The 13,920-nt window shown below is 41.5% G+C and overlaps 1 protein-coding gene and 1 long non-coding RNA gene across 2 annotated transcripts; both read left to right on the forward strand.

Moving 5' to 3' along the window:
* Positions 1 to 916: 916 nt before the first annotated feature.
* On the forward strand, positions 917 to 13,503 carry LOC143483346 (polymeric immunoglobulin receptor-like). The gene is made up of 8 exons (XM_076982189.1): positions 917 to 939; positions 990 to 1,267; positions 7,427 to 11,405; positions 11,495 to 11,592; positions 12,064 to 12,119; positions 12,229 to 12,300; positions 12,591 to 12,681; positions 13,317 to 13,503. The coding sequence occupies exons 1-3, from the start codon at positions 917 to 919 to the stop codon at positions 8,050 to 8,052; spliced, it is 927 nt and encodes a 308-aa protein (XP_076838304.1). The 3' UTR covers positions 8,053 to 11,405; positions 11,495 to 11,592; positions 12,064 to 12,119; positions 12,229 to 12,300; positions 12,591 to 12,681; positions 13,317 to 13,503.
* Positions 2,508 to 6,217, forward strand: LOC143483272 (uncharacterized). Its single transcript, XR_013122459.1, has 5 exons — positions 2,508 to 2,750; positions 2,837 to 2,934; positions 3,421 to 3,476; positions 3,585 to 3,656; positions 3,899 to 6,217. It is a non-coding gene; the product is annotated as an uncharacterized LOC143483272 (long non-coding RNA).
* Positions 13,504 to 13,920: the final 417 nt, after the last annotated feature.

Below are 13,920 nucleotides of genomic sequence, written 5' to 3' on the forward strand. Positions count from 1 at the left end.
CCACTAATATATATATATATATATATATATATATATATATATATATATATATATATATATATATATATATATATATATATATATATATATATATATACACACACACACATACATATATACATTTTATATTGTGTAAAAGAGAGAGGATATGATGTGAGAAAAACAAGTGTCTGATGCAGGAAGATACCAAGTGTCTGATGCAGGAAGATACCAAGTGTCTGATGCAGGAAGTGTGTTTGTCACTTGTGACCTGCAGGAAGTGTTACATGTGCTGTTACTCTCTCATGGATTCTGTCATTCTCTTTGTGTTCCTCCTCTGCATCTCAGGTAAGATTAGTGCTGGTTCACTCCTATGAACCACCTGTGTGGTTTTCACACCTTCATGGGTTTGAGTCCATTATTAGCGGACCTATTTCAGAGTGCAGTGTGGCTCCAGACATGTAATGATTCAGACATACAGATATATAGATACAGACAGTGATATTTGTAAAGCAGTTCCTCAGTAAGAGTTTTGTGTGTGTGTCTATCTGCAGACTCAGAGAACATGAGGACGCTGAAGCACGTTGCTGTAAAAAGTGGAGATTCTGTCACTATTCCATGTTTTTATGATGACTCCTATAAATCAAACAAGAAATTCTGGTGTCATGGATACTTTTGGTCCTCTTGTACCATAGTAGCCAATACAAACACACATGGACGCACATTAGTTATTGATCATCCAACCCACAATATGTTTACTGTGGAACTGAACACTGATCACTCTGGATGGTACTGGTGTGCTGCTGAAATTGGTGATGAATTTAAATCATATGATAAGGATTATTTGTATCTGACAGTTAGTGCAGGTAAGAAATCTCTCTGTATTAAATATAGACTTGCTGACTGTTTGTAAGGCTTCTATCAGATGTTTCTTATGATGGAGGACATGTTTACACTGCTGTATTTATATGTGTTTGTTCAGCTCCTGCGGTGTCTGTGTTGGGGGGCAGAGTGAGTGGAGAGGAGGGGAGCAGCGTCAGTGTCCAGTGTCTCTACAGTGCTGCATATCAGAATAAACAGAAGCAGTGGTGCAGATCTACAGACTGGAGCTGCTACACAGTGGGGAAGACTCACACATCCCAGAATTCAGCAGTGTGGATCAGGGAAGGGATTAGATCCTTCAAGGTGGAGATGACTGGACTGAAGAAGAGTGATGCTGGCTGGTACTGGTGCTCTGTTGGAGATGTACAGGTTCCTGTTCACCTCACAGTCAATGATGCACTCACAGGTATGTTTGCAGCTACATTTGTGTTTTAATGAAGTAAGTAAATGGTGAAATTATATATCGATGAACATTTAAACCATGTGAGCACTGACAGCAGACAGAATAACTACTCTTGTGTCTTTGGTATAACAGTAGAAGTGAGTCAGTTTGACTTTGATATTTGGTCTCTGTTGTATCCTGAATGCAGCATTAACAGTATGGAAAATAGAGGTAGCAAGCAGAGTTCATCTTACTGAAAAATGTTCTCACTGATACCACAATGTGTCTGAAAGATTAAGTTTTTCATTCTTTCCTAGTGACAACAGTTGTGACAATGACACCTGACAGTAAGAAAACCAGCACCAGAGACACCAATTCAAACACCACTCCAGGTACCAGAACAGATAGTGTTATGCCCACAGGAACAAGGTGTTTGATGTTATCAACTACGTTGGTTAGGTTGGATAACTATTACTACACTATCCATATACACTATTACATAGACTTACATTTTACGAACCACTAAACACAACTGTCATCACATTTTTCATTTGACAAAGCAGCACAAAGCTTCCTCTGCTATCATCAGTTTGCAGTTTATATGTCACGCTTGATTCTACAGTTGTTCCTAAAACACTGAATGTGAAAACACCATTTATTGTACCAAAAGCCTTCACCGGGGGGGTGGGGGGGTGGAATGATGGGTTTGTGAAATACATGTAAGCACTGTAAGGACCACAAATATAACTGGTTTTTCTAGTACTGGCATGTTGCAGTAATTTCTGGTCTTTCTAATACTATTGACATGTAAGCAGTGCTGTATCACAAGTTGTGTTAGAAATCATCAGGTGGTCAAAATTGACCTTCTCTCATTTTTAGATTTGGGACACACCTCCCTCACACTGGACACTTTTTTAATGAGAATTTTGCTCTTTTGTGTGATTATAAAATTAATTTGTTAATTCTGTTCCACTTTAACGACATATGTGACTGCAGTTTCCAGCAGTGAGGACAGCATGTAAGTTTAATCATCACTTTCCAACATTGTACTTAAGAAAACAACTGAGGTCCATCACATGGCATCTATTATTTGTGAATATGGTGCCTGACTCAGAGTGGAACTGCTGTGTTATACGTTGCATCTGATGTGTTTATTAAGGTGGTAGTTTATAGTGTCCAAATGTAAATATTTATTTCTTGATCCTTGTTTAATATGCTTTTCCTTTCTGTTACTCACTCCATATTTTTAATACTTTTCTGTAAATATGACTTTACATGAATTTCTACAGTCTTAAACAGTACTGTATCAGTGAGTATCTTTTGTCAGTTCTGTAAGAGTTTGTTTTAGTTTTCTGGTTAACAACCTCACACTTTCTTGTCTACTATCTGGTTAACACCGTAACACCATATTTTTTCTTTCCTTTTTTAGACAAAATGTCACATTTTCTTCTACAGCTAGACCTCACATGAATACAACTGAAAACAAAGAACAAACCCAGGAGAACAAGTAACTGACGATTCATTGCTGATCACTTCTACAGATCTTTCCAGTGTACATAGCATACATTTATTGATTTATTGTCCTCTCTACAGGAAAGAAAGGATCACAGTCATTTGCAGTCTGATGGGGGTGGGACTTCTGCTGCTGACCGTTTTGGTTTGTAGCATCTGTATGTCAAAGAGGAAGTGTAGTAAGTGTCCCTGACGTGGGTAAGACCTAAAGACATTTGAAGCTATTGCTATTAAAAACACTTTAAAACATCCTGAAAGGCAGCGTTGAATTTAGTTATTGTACTTAAGTACTCTTACCACTTCACTGTAAACACAAACACTGCACTGGTCAGTCATGGGACACATACAGGATGGTTGTGAGAGTTTTTAAGAGTGTTGCTTGAGTGTCAATGTCTCTACTATAGTAGACTGGACTGTAATTGAACATGTCCAGCAAAGCAAATGTCCTTTGGTCAAAACAGACCACTAACACCTTTAATGCAAATTATTTGTGTCAAACAAAGCAACAGGAGCTGTAGTGTCTAGTTTGACTTACAAAACACCAACTCCAAAATTGGAGTAAATACTCATCAATAAATGTTTCTAATAAAGTGTCTGGGGAGTGTAGTTTAACTGGCTATTAACTAACTGATATTATCTAACATTGTCACTTCAATTACATCCAGAAGTACCAAGGTCAGCCGGCTCTGCAGAGACAGATACACACACTGCAGCCTCCACGGTTAGTACTGAACTTCATGTGTGATCCCAGTCATTGTACTGATTAGCTGAAAACAGGAAGTTCTGAATTCCTTCTTAAAATGCTTAAAATGTTCTCCTGCTCTTTCAGTCTGATGATACGATGCTGTACAGTTCAATTGGTTTCAAGTCAAAGAAGTCAAAACAAAGGAGCTTGGAGAAGGTTTGATTATTCTGAAACGTAATCATTAACACAAACATATCAATATTATTATTGTTGTTGTTTTCTCCTTGTTTAGAGGGTCTGATGAGATGCATCATTATTTGTTTGTGTGTGATAGGTAACAGTACAGTATAAACTGGCTTTAGTTGTTTGTAAGAATGATGTATAAAGCTTCACTGATAAATCCATGTTAAGCATCTTGGAGATGTTGTGGAGCTTTAATCTCTCCCCTGTTCCAACAGCCTCCAGATGCTCATGATGACATCATCTACAGTTCTGTTGCTAACCGTTAAATCTCGTGTGTTGGTCCTATCATTCCTCACCAAGCGGACAGTAATTCCTTCATCTGAAGAACTTCTCCAGTAATGTTATTTAATTTCCAATTATTACATCATTTTAATTTAAACACTTTGGAGATCTGTAGGGTATCAGATTTGTTGTCAAAATACTAAAACTGCTTTATAAAGAGAATATAAGAGACCAGGGAAGTTATGGGGTGTAGTTCCTTTACCAACCTGCTCCCAAAATGTTTTTACACCCATCACATGACCTGACAGAGTGCAGGGCCTTAGTGATACTGCACAATGGATTCAGTGACTAGTTGGCCGTTGAACTTTATTTAGGAGATCGTCATTTGAATTGTTCCAGCAAAGCATTACTGTTGGAATATCAACTTAATGATCAATATGACTGACAACCGTAGAATGACATCAACTTACAAAAAATCTCAAGAAGTCCCTCAGGTCTCCAGACATCTCACACAGTTCCAAGCCTGCAGTAGTAGTCAGTGTGCATAAGTTGACATCTCACTGTCACCTGAACCCCGCCAGGTCTCATACACCAATCACGTCCCCTTCCAACTCCAGCCCACAATCACCAGTTCACTCATTATTATTTGCACCCGTTTCTCATTTCAAACTGTTTTAAATCCCACAGAGTCCTGAGTTCAGTGTTTCACATCAATGGTCTGAGACTCTCCTCACTGATGAGAGTCCTGTGTGTCTCCCCTCTGCTGTAATCACACCTCCTTAATTAAACGCTCTTAGTAATTTGTTTGAAAAAATTTTTTTGTCCAAAGCTTTGGTTAATAAAATTTATTGTAACGCGTGACGCGTTGCGGAGCTAGGAGGCGGACACAAATGCTGAGGAGAGCGAGCTTTATTAAGGGGGATTCCATAATCAGAGTCGTAGTCACAGGCAGGGGTCATAATGGGAGAGCCATCCAGGTTAAACACGTAAACAGGCATGATCACAACACAAGGAGAACTCACAAACCAGGCAGGAACAAACGGAGATCGCACGAGGAACAAAGAACACCAAAATCACAGAATGAGCAAATGAACAAAGCACAAAACTGACTGACAGAACAAAACAAACGATACCAGACTAGGGGAACACAGGCACTATAAATACACAGAACTAACAAGACACAGGTGAAGACAATGACGACATGGGCGTGGCAGACAGGGGAAACCATAGAAACAGACAACAAGGCGGGATCAATGAGCAGGGAACAACACAGACACGAGGAACAGGGAAACCGGAGTGACAGCTAGGAGAAGGGGGCGTAGCCCTACATGACAATGATAGTATGTATTAAACTTCTGAATCTTCAGAAAATGACTAAAACCTTTGTGCACACTTTCACAGCAGTAGATTGTGCACATGGCATCGTGGGACTGAAAACAGCCACAGAGACATTCAGAAAAATTACAGAAGAACTAAACATAAACCTTCAGTATAAATATCAAATGTGGTAAAAACAGCCTCAGACAAAAGCAGAAATGAAAGAAGCATACAAGATATACAGGTTGAGAGTCACTGCCTTCTCTGACGCACCTTGAACTATCTTTGCAAACTTCTCAGTGCTCAAACCTCAGTGCTTGTATTGTGTGATGTAAACCATAAATCAGCTTGTAGACTGGAGAGGTCCAGGCTGTGTTCCTGCAGAGTGTTTGATGCAACAACAGTGAGATCAAATGCAGAGGATGAATGAGAAGTTAATTGCATTTGTACATTTTAACCCAGGGCCAGGTCAACCTAGGGCCAGGTCAGGCAGATCTCTCACAGATCTCATCAAGAAGCATCGTTATAGCTTTCATATTTCTCTGAAGGGCCTTCAGTGCTTGTATGCTGCAAGCCCAATGAGTATCTGACAGCCTCATAAGTTCAACAGTGTATTCAGTCTCCTGTATTCAGTCACTGCTGCAATCTAACTAAAGCAGCATGACGCTTTGGGGAGATGCTGAAAAGGCATCCAGCTTCTCCACGAGGTTGAAGAAGGCCACATAGTGCTTATTCGGCTATGAGGCTTCCACCAGGACCAAATTCAGGCAGTGTGCATTGCTGTTTCTATAGAGGGTCTTGACAGTACTGACTAGGAACGTGTGATCTGGGGTCGCTCTGATTGCCACAATTTCCAGCTCTGTCTCCACCTCTTGGTGTGGGTCTTGGGACGAATTATTCCATTGATCTTCATCGGATGTGTATGTAATATGTGTCGATGTTGTGCTTGTCGCTTGTCTTTCTTGAGTCTGCATGTTGTGTTTGCTGGAGCTAAATGTGCTATTATCTGTAAATAAAACAACGATATTGGAACTGTTCTCATGTCTCTGCGTCCTGCTTCACTCACACTCGATACAGTTAAACTACCGAGATACATAAACAAGGATTCATTAAACAAGGACAGCTGGATAGAATTTCATATCACCAACATTAACCTAAGCAAAGCATCAGCAAGAGAATACTGGATACACGAGGAAATAAAAACCAAGCTAAGCAAACAAACAAAACTAGAAACAGCTGAAATCAATAAAAGAGGGTGAGGAGATAAATGAGAGGTGTGAAAAAAGGAACAAGGTACATAGAAAAACAAATAATGACCTGACTGGCAGGTGCAGGCAGGGCCAGACATAACGAGAGAGCAAATAATGTAAGAAAAATTATGTGAACAAAAAGCACATGACTCAGACCAAGTGTCTGATGCAGGAAGTGTGTTTGTCATTTGTGCCCTGCAGCAACTGTTACATGTGCTGTTACTCTCTCATGGATTCTGTCGTTCTCTTTGTGTTTCTCCTCTGCGTCTCAGGTAAGATCAGCGCTGGTTCACTCCTATGAACCACCTGTGTGGTCTTCAGTTTCATGGGTGTAACTGGTCCTTTATTAGCTGACCTATTTCAGAGTGCAGTGTGGCTCCAAACATCTCTGAACTGATCTTCACTTTAACATTGGACATACATCCTACCTGCTCAGTACTGAGATACAGACAGTAATCTTTGTAAAGCAGTGTGTGTGTGTGTGTGTGTGTGTGTGTGTGTGTGTGTGTCTCTGCAGACTCAGAGAGCATGAGGACGCTGAAGCACGTTGCTGTAAAAAGTGGAAATTCTGTCACTATTCCATGTTTTTATGATGAATCCTATAAATCAAACAACAAATACTGGTGTCATGGATACTATTGGTCCTCTTGCACCATAGTAGCTTATGCAAACACACATGGAAGCACATCAGTTATTGATCATCCAACCCACAATATGTTTACTGTGGAACTGAACACACTGAACACTGATCACTCTGGATGGTACTGGTGTGCTGCTGAAATTGGTGGTAAATATAAACCGGATGATAAGGATCATTTGTATCTAACAGTTAGTGCAGGTAAGAAATCCCTCTGTATTAGATATAGACTTGCTGACTGTTTGTAAGGCTTCTATCAGATGTTTCTTATGATGGAGGACATGTTTACACTGCTGTATTTATATGTGTTTGTTCAGCTCCTGCGGTGTCTGTGTTGGGGAGCAGAGTGAGTGGAGAGGAGGGGAGCAGCGTCAGTGTCCAGTGTCTCTACAGTGCTGCATATCAGAATAAACAGAAGCAGTGGTGCAGATCTACAGACTGGAGCTGCTACACAGTGGGGAGGACTCACACATCCCAGAATTCAGCAGTGTGGATTAGGGAAGGAATAAGATCCTTCACGGTAGTGATGACAGGACTGAAGAAGAGCGATGCTGGCTGGTACTGGTGCTCTGTTGGAGATGTACAGGTTCCTGTTCACCTCACAGTCACTGATGCACTCAGAGGTATTGTCACGGTGAGGCGGCCCCCTACCGGTCGCCTCCGTCCACAGCGGCTGTTGTTGTTGTGTTGTGACGTCATGTGCGTCCCTCAGGTGGGCAGAGCCCGTCATCCGTCTCACCTGAGGGTCGTTTGTTTGCCTATATATGTCTTGTCTTTGTACCAGTTACATTATTCAAATTATTCAAATTCAAATTATATCTTTGAATTTGGATTTATTGCACGGGTTTTGGTTTGCACACTTTCTATTAAACCATCCTTTTTCCCTGAGACTTGGCGTGATTGCTTCCATTTATTTTCGCTCACCCTGCCCGTCACAGAATGACCAGCCACCCTTCGGAAGCCGCCAGTCTCTTTTTCTTTCTCCTTCGTTCGTGGTCATGTCTCGTGGTAAGTGTTTGTCTGCGTGGTGTTTTGTTTGAAGTACTCCGCCGTGCTTATGTGTTTTGTGTGTGTTTGTGCGAGGACCAGGGCAGTCTGCCCTGGGAAAGCTCTTCGTGTCTGTTGTCGGTTTGTGTGAAGAGTTCCGCCGTGTTTTCGTGTTGTGTCCGTGGCACGGCGAGGACCAGGATTGTCTTCCTGGCGATAACTCTTCGTGTTGTTGTAAATGTGTGTATGCGTGAACGGACGTGAGGATCAGTATGCGCGCTCATTGTGTTGTGTGTTACGTGTTCTGTGTGACGCTGGTGCCGCTCCTCACCGTCGCCTCGCTCCCCGTGTTGTCTTGTGTTTCATGTGGGGAGCGACTGCGAACGTGAGCGACGCGTCACTGTGTCTGTATGTAGAGCGCGCATTTGTGGGTCCCGTCTGTTTGTGTGTACGCTGTTTTTGTTTGCTTGTCTAGTATTAGCGTGTATGTTTTGTCCTAGCGTGTTGTCAACTGTTGAATGTAATTCCACACATGCTCCTCCCCTTAAATGTGTGTTTGGGGGGGACCGGTTGTGGTCCCGTGCCACGGGGTACGGCACGGAGGGCGTCTGTGAGGCGCGTTTGTGTTTTGTGTTTGTATATGTGTGTGTGTGTGTGTGTGTGAGATTGTGTTTTCTGTGCAGGTGCTTCTCCTTGGCGGTGTTCCTGGACCTTGTGGGGATCTCCACCTTGCAGGAGCCCCCTTGTGTTGTGGGGTGACCGGAGCCCGGTCATGAAGAGCCCCTCCCTAGAGGGCTGGGGCCCCCGGATGTTAGGGGACCATGGGGCTCCGGTCTGAAAAGCTCCTGCTGAGGAGGGAGATCCTCCCTCCTGCCCGGGGTGACCAGGAGGCCCTTGGGGCTGCTCCCTAGCCCGCATCGGGGGTGCTCTGGGCCTCGGTCTCTGGTGCTCCTGGGTTGAGTGGAGGAGTCCACCTTGCGATGAGGGGCCCCGGGAGGGGTTGGCTCCCCAGGAGGCTGGGGTGACCCCTAGCCAAGGGCCGGGGTCAACTCTGGGAGGAGGTAGGTCCAGGAGGAGAAGTAGCCACGCCTCGGGGAGGTAACCTGCACCCACACACACACACTAAGGACGACAAAGGAGTCGTAGCTCCTCGTCCGCACACCCTTGGGGCTCTCTGGCTAAACGCCGGTTAGGGCGTGAGGGCCCTGTGACCGACCGGGGCGTGGTTTTGTGTTGTTAACGGCCTGGTCGGTCCAGGGTCCCGCCCGGGGAGGCGAGCTGTTTAATGTTCTATGTTTTATGTTCCAGCTCCCGGACTGCAGGAGGTGTGTTCCTGCCTGTCCCTGCCTTCCTGCCCCTTCGTGTTTTGTGTGCAGCCGCTGTGTGCCACACACCCAGTGGAGGGGAGTGTGGCTTGGTGGGGGGGTCTGTCACGGTGAGGCGGCCCCCTACCGGCCGCCTCCGTGCACAGCGGCTGTTGTTGTGTTGTGACGTCATGTGCGTCCCTCAGGTGGGCGGAGCCCGTGATCCGTCTCACCTGAGGGTCGTTTGTTTGCCTATATATGTCTTGTCTTTGTACCAGTTGACCGCTGGTCATTATATCCTTGAATTTGGATTATTTGCATTTCTATTCTATTCTATTATTGCACCGGTTTTGGTTTGCACACTTTCTATTAAACCATCCTTTTTCCCTGAGACTTGGCGTGATCGCTTCCATTTATTTTCGCTCACCCTGCCCGTCACAGGTATGTTTGCATGTACCTTTGTGTTTTAATGAAGTAATTAAAAAATAATAATAATTATTATTATTTTTATTATTATAAAATATATGCCGATGAACATTAAAAACATGACAGCACTGACTAGAGACAGAACAACTAATCCAGTTTCTGTGGTGTAATACTAGATTTGGTCCCAGTGTAAAAGAGTAGAAGTGAGTCAGTTTGACTCTTTCATATTTGGTCTCTGTTGTGTCCTGAATGCAGCATTTTCAGTATGGAGAACAGAGGTATCAACCACAGCTCATCATGCTGAAAAATGTTCTCACTGATACCAGAATGTGTCTGAAAGATTAAGTTGTTCATTCTTTCTTCTTAGTGACAACAACTGTGACAATGACACCTGACAGTAAGTTAACCACCATCAAAGAGACCAATCAACACACCACTCCAGGTACCAGAACAGATAGTGTTATGCCCACAGGAACAAGGTGTTTGATGTCATTAACTAAGTTGGTTAGGTTGGATAACTATTACTACACTATCCATATACACTATTACACAGACTTACCTTTTACAAATCCGCTAAACACAACTGTCTTCACATTTTTCACTTTACAAAGCAACACAAAGCTTCCTCTGCTATCGTCAGTTTTTAGTTTACACATCACATTTGATTCACCAGTTTTTCCTAAAACACTGAATGTGAAAATACCATGTACTGTACCAAAAGCCTTCAACTGGGGGGGAGTTTTGACACTGCAGTTATTATATTGTGAAATACATGTAAGCACTGTAAGAACCACAAATACTGGTCTTTCTAATACTGGCATGTTGCAGTAATTTCTGGTCTCTCTAAAACTATTGACATGTAAACAGCACTGTATTACAAGTGGTGGTAGAAATCATCAGGTGGTCAAAATTGACCTTCTCTCATTTTTAGCATTTGGACACAGCTCCATCACACTAGACACTTCTGGTAGCAGCACGTGTTGATTTTTTTAAATGAGAATTTTGCTCTTTTGGGTGATTATAAAATTAATTTGGTAATTCTGTTCCACTTTAACGACATCTGTGACTGCAGTTTCCAGCAGTAAGGACAGTATGTAAGTTTAATCATCACTTTCCAATATTGTACTTAAGAAAACAACTGAGGTCCATCACATGACATCTGTTAATTGTGAATATGGTGCCTGACTATGGTGTTATGTTATACGTTGCACCTGATGCATTTATTAAGGTGGTAGTTTATAGTGTCCAAATGGAAATACTCATTTCTTGATCCTTGTATAATATGTTTTTCCTTTCTGTTACTCACTCCATAATTTTAATACTTTTCTGTAAATATGACGTTACATGAATTTCTACATTCTAAAATAGTAGGCTACTGTATGATTATCTTTTGTCAGTTCTGTAAGAGTTCATTTTAGTTTTATGGTTAACAACCTCACACTTTCTTGTCTACTATCTGGTTAACACCACAACACCATATCTTTTCTTTCCTTTTTTTTAGACAAAATGCCACAATTTCTTCTACAGCTAGACCTCACATGAATACAACTGAAAACAAAGAACAAACCCAGGAAACCAAGTAACTGATGATTCATTGCTGATCACGTCTACAGATGTTTCCAGTGTACATAACAACATACATTTATTGATTTATTGTCCCCTCTACAGGGAAGAAAGGATCACCATCATTTGGAGTCTGATGGGGGTGGGACTTCTGCTGCTGACCGTTCTGGTTTGTAGCATCTGTATGTCAAAGAGGAAGTTTAGTAAGTGTCCCTGACTTGGGTAAGACCTAAAGACATTGAAGCTATTGCTATTAAAAATACTTTAAAAATCCTGAAAGGCAGTGTTGATTTTAGTTATTGTACTCTTATCACTTCACTGTAAACACGAACACTGCACTGGTCAATCATGAGTCACTCACAGGATGGTTGCGAATTTGTAAGAGTGTTGCTTAAGTGTCAGTGTATCTACTATAGTAGCCTGGACTGTAATTGAAAATATCCAGCAAAGCAAATGTCCTTTGGTCAACACTGACCACTAACACCTTAAATGCAAATTATTTGTGTCAAACTAAGCAACAGAGGGGCTGTAGTGTCTAGTTTCACTTACAAACACCAACTCCAAAATTGATAAATACTTATCAATAAATGTTTCTAATAAAGTGTCTGGGGAGTGTAGTTTAACTGGCTATTAACTAACTGACATTATCTAACTATCACTTCAATCACATCCAGAAGTACCAAGGTCAGCCGGCTCTGCAGAGGCAGATACACACACTGCAGCCGCCACGGTTAGTACTGAACTTCATGTGTGATCCCAGTCATTGTACTGATTACCTGAAAAACAGGAAGTTCTGAATTCCTTCTTAAAATGCTTTAAATGCTCTCCTGCTCTTTCAGTCTGACGATACGGTGCTGTACAGTTCAATTGGTTTCAAGTCAAAGAAGTCAAAACAAAGGAGCTTGGAGAAGGTCTGATTATTCTGAAACGTAATCATTAACACAAACATATCAATATTGTTGTCATTGTTGTTTTCTCCTTGTTTAGATGGTCTGATGAGATGCATCATTATTTGTTTGTGTGTGATAGCTAACAGTACAGTATAAACTGGCTTTAGTTATTTGTAAGAATGACGTATAAAGCTTCACTTATAAATCCATATTAAGTATCTTGGAGATGTTGTGGAGCTTTTAATAACCAGCAGTTGTGCTGATGAAGACTTTGGCTGACCTTCATCTTTCACCTCTCCCCGTTCCAACAGCCTCCAGATGCTCATGATGACATCATCTACAGTTCTGTTGCTAACCATTAAAATTTGTGTGTTGGTCCTATCATTGCTCACCAAGCGGACAGTAAGTACTTTCATTTAACAAAATCGTTTGATTTTATCCTTCATCTGAACAACTTCTCCAGTAATTTAAGTTCATTTCCAATTATTACATCATTTTAATTTAAACACTTTTGGGATCTGTAGGGTATCAGATTTGTTGTCAAAATACTAAAACTGCTTTATAAGGAAGATATAGATGTGAATATAAGAGAGCAGGGCAGTTATGGGGTGTAGTTCTTTTACCCCCCTGCTTTCAAAATGTTTAACATGACCTGACGGGGGGCGGGGCCTTAGTGATACTGCACAATGGATTCAGTGACTTCAGTGACTTTAGCTGGCCTGTGAACTTTACTTAGGAGATTGTCATTTGAATCTTTCCAGCAAAGCATTACTGCTGGAAAATAAGCTTAATGATGAATATGACTGACAACCGTGGAATGACATCAACTTACAAAAAATCTCAAGAAGTCCCTCAGGATCTCACACAGTTCCAGGCCTGCAGTAGTAGTTAATGTGTCTAAGTTGACATCTCACTTTCACCTGAACCCCGCCAGGTCTCATACACCAATCACGTCCCCTTCCAACTCCAGCCCACAATCACCAGTTCACTCATTATTATTTACACCCGTGTCTCATTTCAAACTGTTTAAACCCCAGGGTCCTGAGTTCAGTGTTTCACATTGATGGTCTGAGACGCCTCCTCACTGATGAGAGTCCAGTGTGTCTCCCCTCTGCTGTAATCACACCTCCTTTACTCTCTTAATTAATTAAACGCTGCATTGTTTTTCTTTCTCTATTCATTTTTGTTGTAATTGAATTAGGAATTACTATTAATTAATGATATAACTTGTTAACATTATTGCTGTGTTTGTTTTAGGTATAAAACATGTTTGTAATTTGTTTGAAGATTTTGTTTTGTCCAAAGCTTTGGTTAATAAAAACGATTATATGTATTAAACTTCTGAATCTTCAGAAACTACTAAAACCTCAGTGCACATTTTCACAGCAGTACATTGTGCACATGGCATTGTGGCACAGAAAACAGCCAGAGAGACATTCAGAAAAATTACAGAACTAAACATAAACCTTCAGTTTAATATCAAATGTGATAAAACAGCCTCAGACAAAAGCAGAAATGAAAGAAGCATAGAAGATATACAGGAGAGGAACAAGAATCCCTTCAACATGAAGCATTGGTTTACTGAGTACTGTAGTTCAGTAAACTGCTAACTAATGCATCATCTGTTTCTCCATCTAAAGC

Source organism: Brachyhypopomus gauderio, chromosome 19, assembly GCF_052324685.1.
Source record: "Brachyhypopomus gauderio isolate BG-103 chromosome 19, BGAUD_0.2, whole genome shotgun sequence".
In the NCBI taxonomy this organism is placed as follows: domain Eukaryota; kingdom Metazoa; phylum Chordata; class Actinopteri; order Gymnotiformes; family Hypopomidae; genus Brachyhypopomus; species Brachyhypopomus gauderio.